At 34.3% G+C, this 12,872-nt stretch overlaps 1 protein-coding gene across 11 annotated transcripts in view; it reads right to left on the bottom strand.

The window, feature by feature from the left end:
- The window catches only part of CCDC91 (coiled-coil domain containing 91), a 360,167-nt gene that overhangs the window by 87,459 nt on the left and 259,836 nt on the right, over nucleotides 1-12,872 (bottom strand). For all 11 annotated transcript variants that reach the window (XM_078075819.1, XM_078075824.1, XM_078075820.1 and 8 more), the window contains one exon: nucleotides 10,452-10,628. In XM_078075819.1, coding sequence (XP_077931945.1) covers nucleotides 10,452-10,628 — 177 coding nt within the window. The remainder of the gene's footprint in view (nucleotides 1-10,451; nucleotides 10,629-12,872) is intronic.

The following is a 12,872-nucleotide window of genomic DNA, read 5'->3' as shown; positions in this document are numbered from 1 at the left end:
TACAGAGTATAGATGCATAATTCATCTTCAATAAGTTAATTTTTTTCCCCAATGCAAAGAAAATCTACTTAAGTGTAGGGATTGTAACTTACATTTGTGTTCCCCAGAGCACCTGTATGGTGGGTACACCCTAGGTTAAAGCTTCCCAAACTTTCTCAGTTCACAGCTCCCTTGCTGCCTCAGTAATTTTTTCTACGGTGCCCTCTAGGCCAAAAGAAATACCTATTTGTTTCATTTACTAACTAGTTAGGTCATAACATAGCAGCCATTTGAAAAGATGATACACAAAAATTGAAACTCAAATACTTTAATTTCATCTTTAACCTAAATTACTTATTCATGAGAATTCTGTACATAGCAGGAATTGACAGCTCTGTAAATCTTGGCATAAGATCAGACAATGACACTCTCATTTCCTGTTCCACATGGATATTTCCATGGTACTTGCAACCCCCAAACCTAACTTCACTATGATATGATGTACTAGAAAGGAATGTAAGACAAATTCGTATTGTCAACCTGGTTGTTTACCTGGTTTCCAAAAGATCCCAAGTATCCGTGTGTTGCCCTCTAATATTTAAAACATCCTGCAGCACCCTCGTAGGTTCACTGCAGCATCCCAGGCACCTCGATGCAGTGTGAAAACCACTGCCTTAGGTAAGCGCAATAAACACCCATTCACTCACTGTTTATTAGCCTTCGCACTCTGCTAGGTGTTAAGACGGTGGTAATAATAATGATAATAATAGTAATAATAACATATCAAAACACCAGCAGCCATCTGTACACCACCACCACATACTGTGTTCCGGACACTACACTAAGTAAGTGAATGGATTTCAGCTGGGTCAATAAAACTCATTAATGATACTTATAATTAAAGATTCTGGGACCTAACAGAGATCTGTGTGAAAGACACAGCGGAGTTAAGCAAAATATAATGTAAAAAGTATTAAAATAAAATTACAAAAGCAATGATAATTTGGTGTTTAAAGTTAACAAAATAGTGTTATTTTTGATCCTCATATTTCATCCTCAGAACCAGTTTGAGAGGCAGGTATACACAGCTATATACTTAAGTTACATGTTTAAAAAATGGCAATATAAATACTTTAAAAGGGGTTTTACAGTAATTATTTCTAAGAGAGATTTTCAATGATTATAAGAATGGCCGATTTTTGGAATGTTAGTAACTAGTTCTAAATCTGTGGAGTTGGAAATTGCCATGTATCTATAATGACACAAAAAGAGAAACCGAGATCCCTAAACTAAAAAAATGACAGTAGAAATTATATTTTCAATACATACATTCTTCAATCTTCCATCCAATCCATTCTTCACAATCCTGGATAAAAATGATACCCTTTTTGCTAGATACCTTGTGATTTGATAGCTTTGTATCATACTGAGCTAAATTTTTTTACCTACTTCTTCTAACCTGTCCCCCCTCAATTAAATTGAAAAAAACTCATTTTATGACAGTCCTTCAAATAGGTGAAGATGTTACCATATCTTTATTTTTCTCTTCTCTGAACTAAATACTCCAATTCCTTCTATAGTTGTGACAAGGTTTCCTGCTCCGTTACTGGTCTGCCCACAATACTTTTTTACATGACATTTATGGTCGCTAAAGTTGTTTCACAAATCTATCTCAGTTTTCATTTTAAAACGTTTCCAAGGGCCTCACAACAACTCTGTGAAGCAGGTATTATAAATCCCACTTTACAGATCTGAAAATGGAGCCTCATACATTTTTAAAAAGTGGTCAAGGTTATGTCAGCACAAGCTAGGACTCACATCTAACCCCACCTACTTCTTTGCATATTTATTTTGGTAATCAATTATTCTTTTGATCACAGGTAGCAGAAAAGAATTTGCAGCCTCACATGAAAGAACATGAAAGAGCTAAGGGTAAGCTTCCATTAGTGTTCAAGCAATGTGATCAAGATGGAAATTTCTCCATCTCCAGTTCTTAGCTCTGCCTTTGGTGTAGGATCCATTTTCACAAAAGTTCTACACATATGGTCCCAAGATGGTTATTAACAGTTCCAAGGACTTTCCCATTTTCTTACTGTGAATGACAGTGTTTATATACCTGAGGAAGCAAGTTTCAAAAATGGAGCCTTATAGCCTTGACTCAGAAAATGTGTGAATTCTTAGAACCTGCTAACACAGGGGTAGGACATAATCATTATTAGCCTAAGTAAATTAGGGCTTATGCCTAAATTAGAAAGTAGGTTAAATCTCACCTAAACCACATGGCTAAGAGATAAAAAGTATCACTTTGGGAAGAGAGGAGCAGATGCTGACGAGACACCAATAAATGTCTAAGATGATCCCATTCTGATTTGGAAATATCACTCTTAAAACATGGATATGGAAATGAATGTGATGCTTCCATCAGACCAGTGAAAGAGTATACTACTTTACCTAAAAATTCTATCTGGACTCATGCATCCACTCATCACCTAACTGCAAATCTATACTAGCTGTTCAAAGTAATCATTTGCTGAAGCTAAAAGTAATTACTATTTCCTCGAATAACAATAAGAAGAATCATCTCAGTTTGGCACCCAACAGACAATCCGATTAATATATGTTTTTAAAGGATGGTAACACCCAAAGCACTATTTTTGCTGACCCCACTTTTGGTAAAATGTACCATTTAAAAGCAACCAAAACTCTGAAAGAGCCAAATTATGTTGATGGAGATCAAGTGTATTTTTTAAAGATTAACATGTCTTCCTAAAACAGTGTTGGTTCTATACCATCTTATAACCTATTGCAGTTTTCAAGACTCAGCTCCTACTTTCAGGGTGCTTAAATCTAGTGGACAAAACAGAGAAACAGATCCTTTAAATATAATACGCCTGGGCAGTGGTAAAGTTATATACTGAATGCCAAAGAAGAAGAAAGAACACTTGATTTAACTTAAGAAATGTAAAAAGAAGTTATCTGGAGTTAAAAGAAAAAGCTAAGTTATTAAATAACAGTGGGTTTTGCAAGTTAGGAAAGTGATGGTATCTCAGGGTGAAGGCACAGTATGACTAAAGGCCCAATCCCATCCAATAGCATGATACATGTACCAGTAGTTTGGTACTAAAAGCATGAAATGTGAAGGAGAATGGCAGAAGATGAACTGAATAGGTAGGGACCAGGTTACTGAAAGTTTATATTTCATGTTCTGAAAGATTTATAGTTCATGCTAAGTAGCTTGAATGTTATCCTATGGGGTTATGGGGAGGCACTGAAAAATTTAAAGTTCATTCATTTTTTATTCAAAATTGAAAGGGGACAAAACTGGAAGCCAAGAAATCAATGTAGGAAGTCAAGGTAAACAATCAGAACCACAATGAAGTCAGTGATAGCAGGCAGGCTGGAGGTGTGTATGCTTAAGGATTATTATCAGGTAAAATGGAAAGGTTTTAATGATTAAAAAGGTATCAAAGTGGGGATGAGAGAGGGAGAGTTTAGGAAAATCTCCAGTTGTCTGGACTGAGCAGCTTGGTAGATAGTTATCTCACTGAATAAAAATAGGAAATATAGCAGGAGGGAAAGGTCTTGAGAGGCAAGAAGATAATTGATGCACTATTTGTTACTTGTCCCTAATTGCAATAATTTTGACAAAAATGTAATTAAGATTTTACCTTTAATTAACTAGATGGCTATCAAAGTTTTATAAATAAAAATTTTAAAACAAACTAATGAATCAAAACTAAGTAAGTCAATACAGAAAAATTATTTCAGTGTTGTTAAATTATCTGGCCTGCTAAGCTAAAATAGAAATGCTATTTCCTTTTTTAAAAGAAGAGTCAGGTGGCAATGCTGAACTTCTTAAAGAAAATTTAACCACTGATTGTAATGTCTGTGGCTTTGGGGGAAACATAACCCCAAATTACAGTGGCTGTGGTTATAAACTATTATGAAGAGCTTCCAACGTCAGACATAGTTTAAGCGTCCTTATGCCCTGGAGTTCTTTTACAGGACTTTGCTAGAACAGCAAAATTAATGACTCTTTTCTTTTTGCCCATTTTGGTGTCAATAACGCATGTACTTTCCTTTTGTTAACAACGATTTTCAAGGGACACAGAATTAATTTAATATGAAAACCAAAAAAGTTAGAGTCATTAACTTTCTTCTGAATATTTCAGAGAAAAAATGCACAAATCTACAATCCACACTTTGATTTAGCCTTAATTTATGATGAAGGCCAAACCAAATTATCTCTCAAATCAATTCAGAGAAATATGTGCCCCAATCCTTACGAATTGTGTTTTCTGTCATAGTTTAACATTTATCTCTTCAGTTAATGTCAGTATTAACACAGAGAAAATCTACAGGTAAATTATAAAGCCAAAGCTGTTTGTCTTCCTTACCTTTGTCAGAGTAATTTCAGTTACTTAAGTTTACACCATTTTTCGCTTTGCCACACTCCATCTTTTCCTTATTTCTAGTGTGACTTAGTGGCCAAAGATGCTAGTTGCTGTTAATTCTAAATTTTATTTCCAAAATTACTTTAATTAAATTTGAGTGCTATGAAATAACCTCTTAGAATTAAAAAGATAGCTTCCAAGCTTTGATAACGTCAGTCCCTTCAGTCAGTACTCAAACAGTTTGCAGTTCCCTGGACAGTACTTCAGGCTGTATGGATCACAACTGGCTGCTGAAGAACGAGGGGACAGAGGAGTGCTGGCCTCTGAAATCAGACAGGAGGTGGGCAGAAGATGGTGGAGCTGCTGTTTAGACTCATGGCCCTGAAATTTCTAGAAAATGGAGATGAAGCTTTGGCCACTTAATCTGGGTAGCAGTGTGATACAGAAAGCACTAGTAACTTTAACGCCTTCGCAATATCATCTGAAATACAACCCTCACAAGTATGAGACTATTTCCACAATTACACAGTTAATCTGAAGTGGCCATATTTTTTCTAGGTAGAAGATGACTGTATTCGGTAAGAGAATGTCATGTAGGGTCCTGCATGTCCAGAAAATTTTTGTTTTTTTATGTATTTGGCTTTGACACCATCTCTATGGTTATTAATCCCAAGTTTTGATCTCCAGCCCTGACAACACACCTGAACTCCAGACACACATTTCTAACTGCTTTACTCAACATTTCCTCTAGGATTATGAATAGGCACCTCAAATTTAATATGCACAATTTAGATTATTTATCCCCATGAAACTCAACCCTCCTCACCATCTCTAATTGCCATGTATCCAAGAATTTATTCTGGTAGTTATCTGTTTAAAAAAAAAAAGCAGCTTTATTAAAGTAGTATTTACATACAGTAAGATTCATCACTATAAAATACATTATTTGGTAAGTTTTGTCAAATGTAACCACCACAATTATGATTAAAATATTTCTATCACTTTCAAAAGTATTCCCCCACAACTACTGATTTCTTTCCTCTTATATCAGTTTTGCCTTCTTCAAAATTTCATACAAGTAGAATCGTAACATGTAAATTTTCTGAGTCTGGCTTCTTCCCTAATTTCCTTATCTAAAGAAAATCTCTACCACCCATTCTCAGTCAAACACATAACCCTTTCCACAGCCCATATCACTATATGGAATTGCCTTATTCACTCTAAGTTTTTTTCAACTTGAATGCAAATTCCATGAGTGCCTAGCGACTTTGTCTATCTTCTTTGATGCTATATGCCCAGAACTTCCAACAGGGCTGATGCATGGTAGATACTCAATAAATATTACTGAATAAATAAGGAAATGAAAATAGCCCCTTTGAGTTTTTGCTACTGAAATTACCTACACACTGAAAGATCACTGAGATGAGTGTGTGGTTTATTCTAAGATGAGAACACTGAGAGGGTGAACAGTGTAGGAGTGAGTTGCAAGGCCTCCGCAGTAACGCTGTCTGATTTGAATACAGCCCGTTGTCTCTTCTAAGGGGTTACTATGGACTTGAGGAAGTTACATAATCTTCCTAAGCTTTAATTTCTGCATCTGTAAAAATGGAGATAATCGTTTCTGCCTCTTGTGAGTATTACATGAGATCACACATGAAAAAACCAGGAGAAAACTGCCTGGTACTTAGAAGTGAATTAACGACAGCCAGTACTGTTAGAGTTATTGCCGTCCCCACCACCGCTACCACTACTATTATGTTACTATGACTATTATGGAAGAAAAACTTCCATAAAAACAGGTTTTTAGCTAGCAGCCTAAAATATCTGTAGAGAATAAAGCCAGGTAAGTGAAACTTAAACATAGAGAACTATTACTGTTTTCTGTCTAATATTCCAGGTGTTTTCCTAAAAGTAGTAACAAGGACATTAAATATAAATCTGAAACTCACAGTTAAAATCCTGTGATTTTAAGGGTATGAACAAGCTCAAGAGGCAAAATTTCACATTCCTAGCACTAGTAGTCTAGGGGTAAAGTCTATTTATAAACTATATTTCTGGTGCTGCAACTTAGGTAATTTAGGATAATTAATTAACTTAAAGGAATTTTTTACAGACCAAACTGTAGTACTTAATTGCTTTTTCCAATTTGCCTTTCTATGGAATTAATGTGATTAATTAATGAAATGATATCTATATATTTACTTGAGAATTTTGGATGAATACAATTAAGTCTTATAAGTCATCTTTCTGAGTTAATTGTATGATATTTTGGATCCTGACATTTAAGAACAATGATTAGTTTTCTGGAACACATTCTATAAGCCACATATTAGGCTAGGGCCTCCAGAGCATAAATATGATTGAGACACTTATGAAGTTCTCAATTCAGTGGGAAGGTCAGTCAAATAAGTAGGTATTTGAATTTGATATATGGAGTAAGAGAATTATAAACTGCAAGACAGGAGGTTAGGGCCTTTTTCCCCTCCAATAAATGACAAGTACTCTCTGAGTATAGGTAATAGTAGGAAGGAAAATAAGTATACACCCACATATCTGCAATCTTGATTTACAGCAAAAAGGAGCACTTTTAAAAACAGAGCAGTCCAATAATTTCTAGTGCTAGTTTCTGAAGAGCTTCCATACACATAATGTATAAGATGAGGAGGCTTATAAATCTTGAGAAATGATCTCCTTTAATTCTTTTAACATATTTATAACGGCAGATTTGTCCTTGTTAGGTCCAACATCAATGTATCTTCCATTGACTGCTTTGGTTTTCCTGTACTTGAGCCATACCTTCCTGTTTCTTTGCATATCTGTTATTGTTGATAAAAATGGACATTAAAATAATGTAATATAGTAACTCTAGAAATCAGATCTCCTTCAGCTCCCAGGAGTCATTGTCATTGCTGTTATCTGTCTAGAAACTTTTCTGACCTAATTCTGCAAAGTCTGTATTCTTTGTCATGTGTAGCCACTGAGGTCTCTGCTGGATTAGCTCAGTGGTCAGCAAATAATTAGACAGTGAATTCCTTAAATACCTTGAATTAGATAAGTGATCCATCATTTGCCAAGGGAGTAGGTGTGCTGGGTAACACCTTTAATACTGCCAGTTTATAACTCTGCCTTAGCCTTCACTTTTTGTTGAATACAATCAAAATCAGTCAGTGGTGAGAGATTAGGGTCTTCTCAGGTCTTTCCTGGGCAGGTGCACAACCTTGTGCATGTGTATGACTTTCAAGAAATCCAGGATTATTTTTAAAAGTCAGAGTTTTTCCAAGCCACCTATAATAATGACATTTCCCAAATTTCCCTTTTAAGTTTTTTGGCCAGGCTCTTGTTTGACCAAGTGGTATTTCTGTCTTAGGCAGCGGTTAAACAATTGCCACTTATTGTTTCTTACAAACATGAGGATAAGGCTTTCCCACTAAGCAAGTTCTAAGCAAATGGGGACTTTCTGGGAAGCTACCAGATAGGTCAAACAGTAATAACTCCCTGTAGATAGGTTTTTTTTGTGGAACTCCAAATTTAGTCTGCCCACTCTAGTGGCTTCTACATTGCTGGTTTTCATAGCTACCATGGTTGTGAGGCTACTACTTTTTTTTTTTAATTCCTCTTTTTTTTTATTATGTTATGTTAATCACCATACATTACGTCATTAGTTTTTGATGTAGTGTTCCATGATTCATTGTTTGCGTGTAACACCCAGTGCTCCATTCAGTACGTGCCCTCTTTAATACCCATCACCAGGTTAACCCATCCCCCACCCCCCTCCCCTCTAGAATCCTCAGTTTGTTTCTCAGAGTCCATAGTCTCTCATGGTTCGTCTCCCCCTCCGATTTCCCCCCCTTCTAAAAAAATAAAGTCTTAAAAAAAATGCCTAACAACAGCCGGCGCACTGCAGATCCTCAGTAATTGCTAATTTATGCCTGAAACTTTCTTTCCCCAACTATTCACAAAGTAAACTCCTCACCTCAATGCAGGCCTCAGCTCAAATGCTGACTCCTTAGAGTCCTTACCTGACTATCCTATTTATATATTGGTTCCCTGACTCTCCAGACCTTACACAGCTTCATTTTAATTCATGACACTGATCACTATTTCACATTATGTTATGCCTTTAATACTTTCCTGTCAGTCTTCTTCACAAGAAGGCAGGAAAGTTGTTTTTTCTTACTACTTTATCACCAGAAATAAGTACAGCCCCTGGAACTTGGCAGGCAGTCACTTCAATTATTAATGTGAAACACTGAAGAGTAAGTTTGACCAGGTCAATTTGTTTGCTTGCCCTACTGGCCTAAATAAACAAAAGATATATGAACTTCATATGGCTCCCAAGAGAAGTAACTTGTCAGTTTTCTAGACCAGAACTCTGAAGCTCTAAGGGGCTAATGGAATGACAACTGTTTGGCTGTAGTTTCTTACTACAAGTACATGAAAATGAAAGCAGCTATTTAAGAAGACAGAATACATTTGACATTACCACCTCACATTTGAAAACCTGAGAGTTAACTGGAAACATTTTTTTCTGCTATATATGTTCTCTGTTCAATTCTCTTAGCCACAAAGCAGTTAAACACACATATACACACATACCACACCCACATACTCTCTTTCTCACATGCACCTAAAATATGCAAACACTTGAAAGAAAATAAATACAATGCATTTATTCATGACATGCTTGGATTATCTTCACAGTACTCTGAAACTGTGGCAAACAAATGTTAAAGTATATCATATACTGTAGTGTTTTCTGTAGACAAGAATGCTCCTGACAAACCAGCAGAGAAGTATGCCCTTTATGGTATATACTTTTCTGTTTGAGTGATGAACATGTGCTGATTTATTCATGCACTCTTGCCCAATTTCATGGTGACTAATAGCCCACATCTATGTGAGGTTAGAGGAGTGGTCTGTGGTCACAAAAAGTTTTAAGTAAACTCTCCCAAATCAGAACTTAACCAACAATCTTCACCTTACTAGCACAGAATTCCAACCAACTGAACTGACAATTAAACATCTTATATATAATACGTGCTCAATATGTATTTGATGATACTAACAACAGAAGAATTAGAAAGTAATCATTACTCTAATAGAAAAAAGAAAGAAAGAAAAGAATAAGATCTGTCACTACACTACTGTTTTCTTACCACAAATACTACCTAAAGATATGTTTAATTTTTATAACAAATGGGTAACCATGTGCTCGAGAATAAATTTAAGTGACATTTTTTTAAAAATGTATAATATTTATCCTGGATATTAAAAGCACTGACTTTTTTAGGGCTTCATTAAGATTAGCTAACGAATTACACGAAAATCTTCTAGGTTGTTTGGTAAATGTTAGTTGTTTTAGCTACATTTATAATGCATGGTTGAATAAACAATGGTAGCATATGTAACACTTTGATCATGGAAAACAAAGACTTCTATAAATGTTATTTTTTGCTTTTTAAACTTGTTTAAGGGAAGATTTATTCAGGTATCTCACTACCTATGTAACAAAAAGACTAAAAACATGGACAATAGAGCCATGAAAATTCAATTATGGAAAGTGAAAGTACTGTAGTTTTTAATTGTTCAGATAAATAGACAAAAGTTATTTTGTATGTAGGCCATACTTGTTGATATGTTATACCTTTTATGAAACCACAGGGATTATCTGTGAGGTCCTATTAATTATCAGTATCAACTACAGATATACAGATATATAAATTAGACATAATTAACAGAATCAAACTGTTTTCTACCTATATATATTTATTTTGTATTGATTATGTATGTGTGTATTTGTGAAAAAAGAAAAAAAAAATTAAACCGGAAGTTTATATAGTCGCAATAACTAAACATAACTTTGGATTCTGACTTCTTAAAAAATGATAAAAAGATAAAATTATAGTAGAAGTACACTGATATGTTAAAAATTATTAGTTTAAAATATTATTATTAAAGGCAAAATAATTAATATTGATATGTCCACTAAGGTGATTTTAAAATCAAATAATAAAGAAACTTCATTTTGAGAAAAAATAAGGAAAAAGAAAGTACTTACAAAGAGTTAATTTTACTAACCTGACTTATTTTTCTTTGTTCTTGTATAGCTTTTTGAATTGCCTGAGATACTTTTTCTTGATCTTTTGCATGCTCAGTCTTCCATAACTCTCTTTCTTCAGCATGGGCTTTTTCCAAATTTTTTCTTTCTTCTTCTATGGCTTTTAAAACTGCATCCTTCATTGCTTCTTTCTCAAGCTTCAAAACAAATAATGATTCAAATGAAAATATTTGAATGAGTAACTGCATAAGTTCTTGAATAAGAAAGATTTGGGTTAACCTAAAAGGTACAAAACTTGAATTCTATAGGATTTAGTTCTGACACTGTTGTTTTTATGCATACTTAATAACTGGTGTAAAATTAAATCAATTATTTGTTTTTGTACAGATATTCATACATTATTTCCAAGGCACATCTAAACTTCACAGAAACTAAACATTAACTTAAACTAGCAGTTTTCAAACTATTTGGTCTTAGAATCTATTTACATTCTTAAAAATTATGGAGTACTTTAAAAAGCTTTTGTTTATGCCAGTTATACATATTATGATTACCGTATTAGAAACTCAAACCAAGACAAAATAAAAATATTTATTAATTCATTTTATGTTAACACTAAATGCACTGTACATTAATGAATAGTATCTTTTATGAAAAATAACTATATTTTCCAAAGTGAAGAAGTGAGAAGAGTATCTGTGGACCTCCTTAATATTTGATTTAATAGCAGATAGCTAGGTTCTCATATCTACCTTCTGTTTTAAATCTGTAGTATGACTTTTGGTTTAAGTACATAAAGAAAACTCAGTCTCACACAGATACATAGTAGAAAAGGGAGGAGTACCTTGTAGCCAGTTTGGATCTTTGTAGATATTGGTGATTCTATACCAAAACTTAACAAAGGATAGTTCTTAAAGGGTAGTCGCAATAAGGAAAATCACATAGTGGCAATGAAATTTTTGTATTCTGCTACATTTTCTTTTCTTGCACTTTAAATGAGTCCTTTATCTATGCATGAATTTTTAAAGCATTTTTATTTGGAAAATATTGATTCAGTAAATTATGCATCTCCTCTAGATGTTGACACATTTCATTATATCATAACAAAAATGAAGGTCACATTTGTTAATATCACCATCAATCTCATCAGAAAAGTCTTTAAGTATCTGAAATCAGATACAGATTTTCCAAAATTCTAATTTTGCTTTAAAGTTCAACTTATCATTGGCAACAAAAACTGTTAGTTTTCTGGAGATGCTGGGCTTATTCTGTTTACTTTGGAGAAAATGTCTGCCAAATACTAAAGTCTGCATAACCCTTGTTATTCAGTAAAATGGTTTTCCATGAAAACTGTCGACTTCAGTTGCAACTCAAACACAAGAATTTCTCTCAAGAAAACCATCATACTTCGGGATGCAGTAAAGTCCATGGTCCTCCCACTTTTGATGCCCACCCTTAACACTTTTCTCTTTCTTCCAGTTAGCCATATTTGAGACAAGTTATCAAAGTGAGTTACCATTTTCTGAACCCCTGTTTTACTTTACAATTCTTCTCTGGAACTACTCTCTTATTATGCTTACCAATGCTCTCCATTTTGTTAAATCCAAATAACATGTTTTTGTTTTTTGTTTTGTTTTAATCCCTACTTTTCTTGACCTCAAAGTGACCTTCTACATAGTTGACTATTTCTGTTATCTTTTTCTTGGTTTGTACAATAGCATGCTGCTTTTATTTCTACTGTTATGACTGACTCTCTTCAGTTCTTTGTAACTTCCTTCTTTCTCTGGATTTTAAATTTTGGAGTTCTTTCAGGGCTCAGACCTTGTACCACTTGTTACTCTATACTCTCTTGTGAGGTGATTATACATAACAATAATTTACATGGTTACCATTACCATCTGTCTGCTGAAAAAAAGAAACAAACCATATTAGCATGTTCAGGTCATTCTTTTCTTCTCTGAGCTGCCAATTGATTTAGTTGCCTACTTGTCTTGTCATCTGAATATATCACAGGCACCTCAAACTCTATACCAAAGAAATAGTACCACTTTCCACATTGTTTCTGAGGCAATACTCTGGGGGTTCCCAACTTGGCCTCCTTCTGTATTATCCACACCAAAAATATATGCTGATTCCATCTCCTATTTCTAGAATTTGTCTATTTCTTTCCTTTAAACTATTATTACTACTTTACTTCTGTCATTCACTATCTTTTATACAGACTTTGGACACACTCTATTAATTTTTTCCTTGCCTCTAGCCTTTCTTGCCTCTAATTTCCCCCAAATTAATGTAAAGTATAATTATGTCATACCTACACTCAAAAATTTCAACGTGTCTGCCCTTACCTATGGAATAAAATTCAGACTCACAATTCAGAATACTAGCCACCCTTCAAGCTAATTTCAAAAGTAATTTATTGTTAAAAACTCCTGGCACAG

The sequence above is a fragment of the Halichoerus grypus genome, chromosome 6, assembly GCF_964656455.1.
Source record: "Halichoerus grypus chromosome 6, mHalGry1.hap1.1, whole genome shotgun sequence".
NCBI classification, from domain to species: domain Eukaryota; kingdom Metazoa; phylum Chordata; class Mammalia; order Carnivora; family Phocidae; genus Halichoerus; species Halichoerus grypus.
Note: the sequence above shows the minus strand (reverse complement) of the source record. Positions and strands in the feature narration are given on the sequence as shown.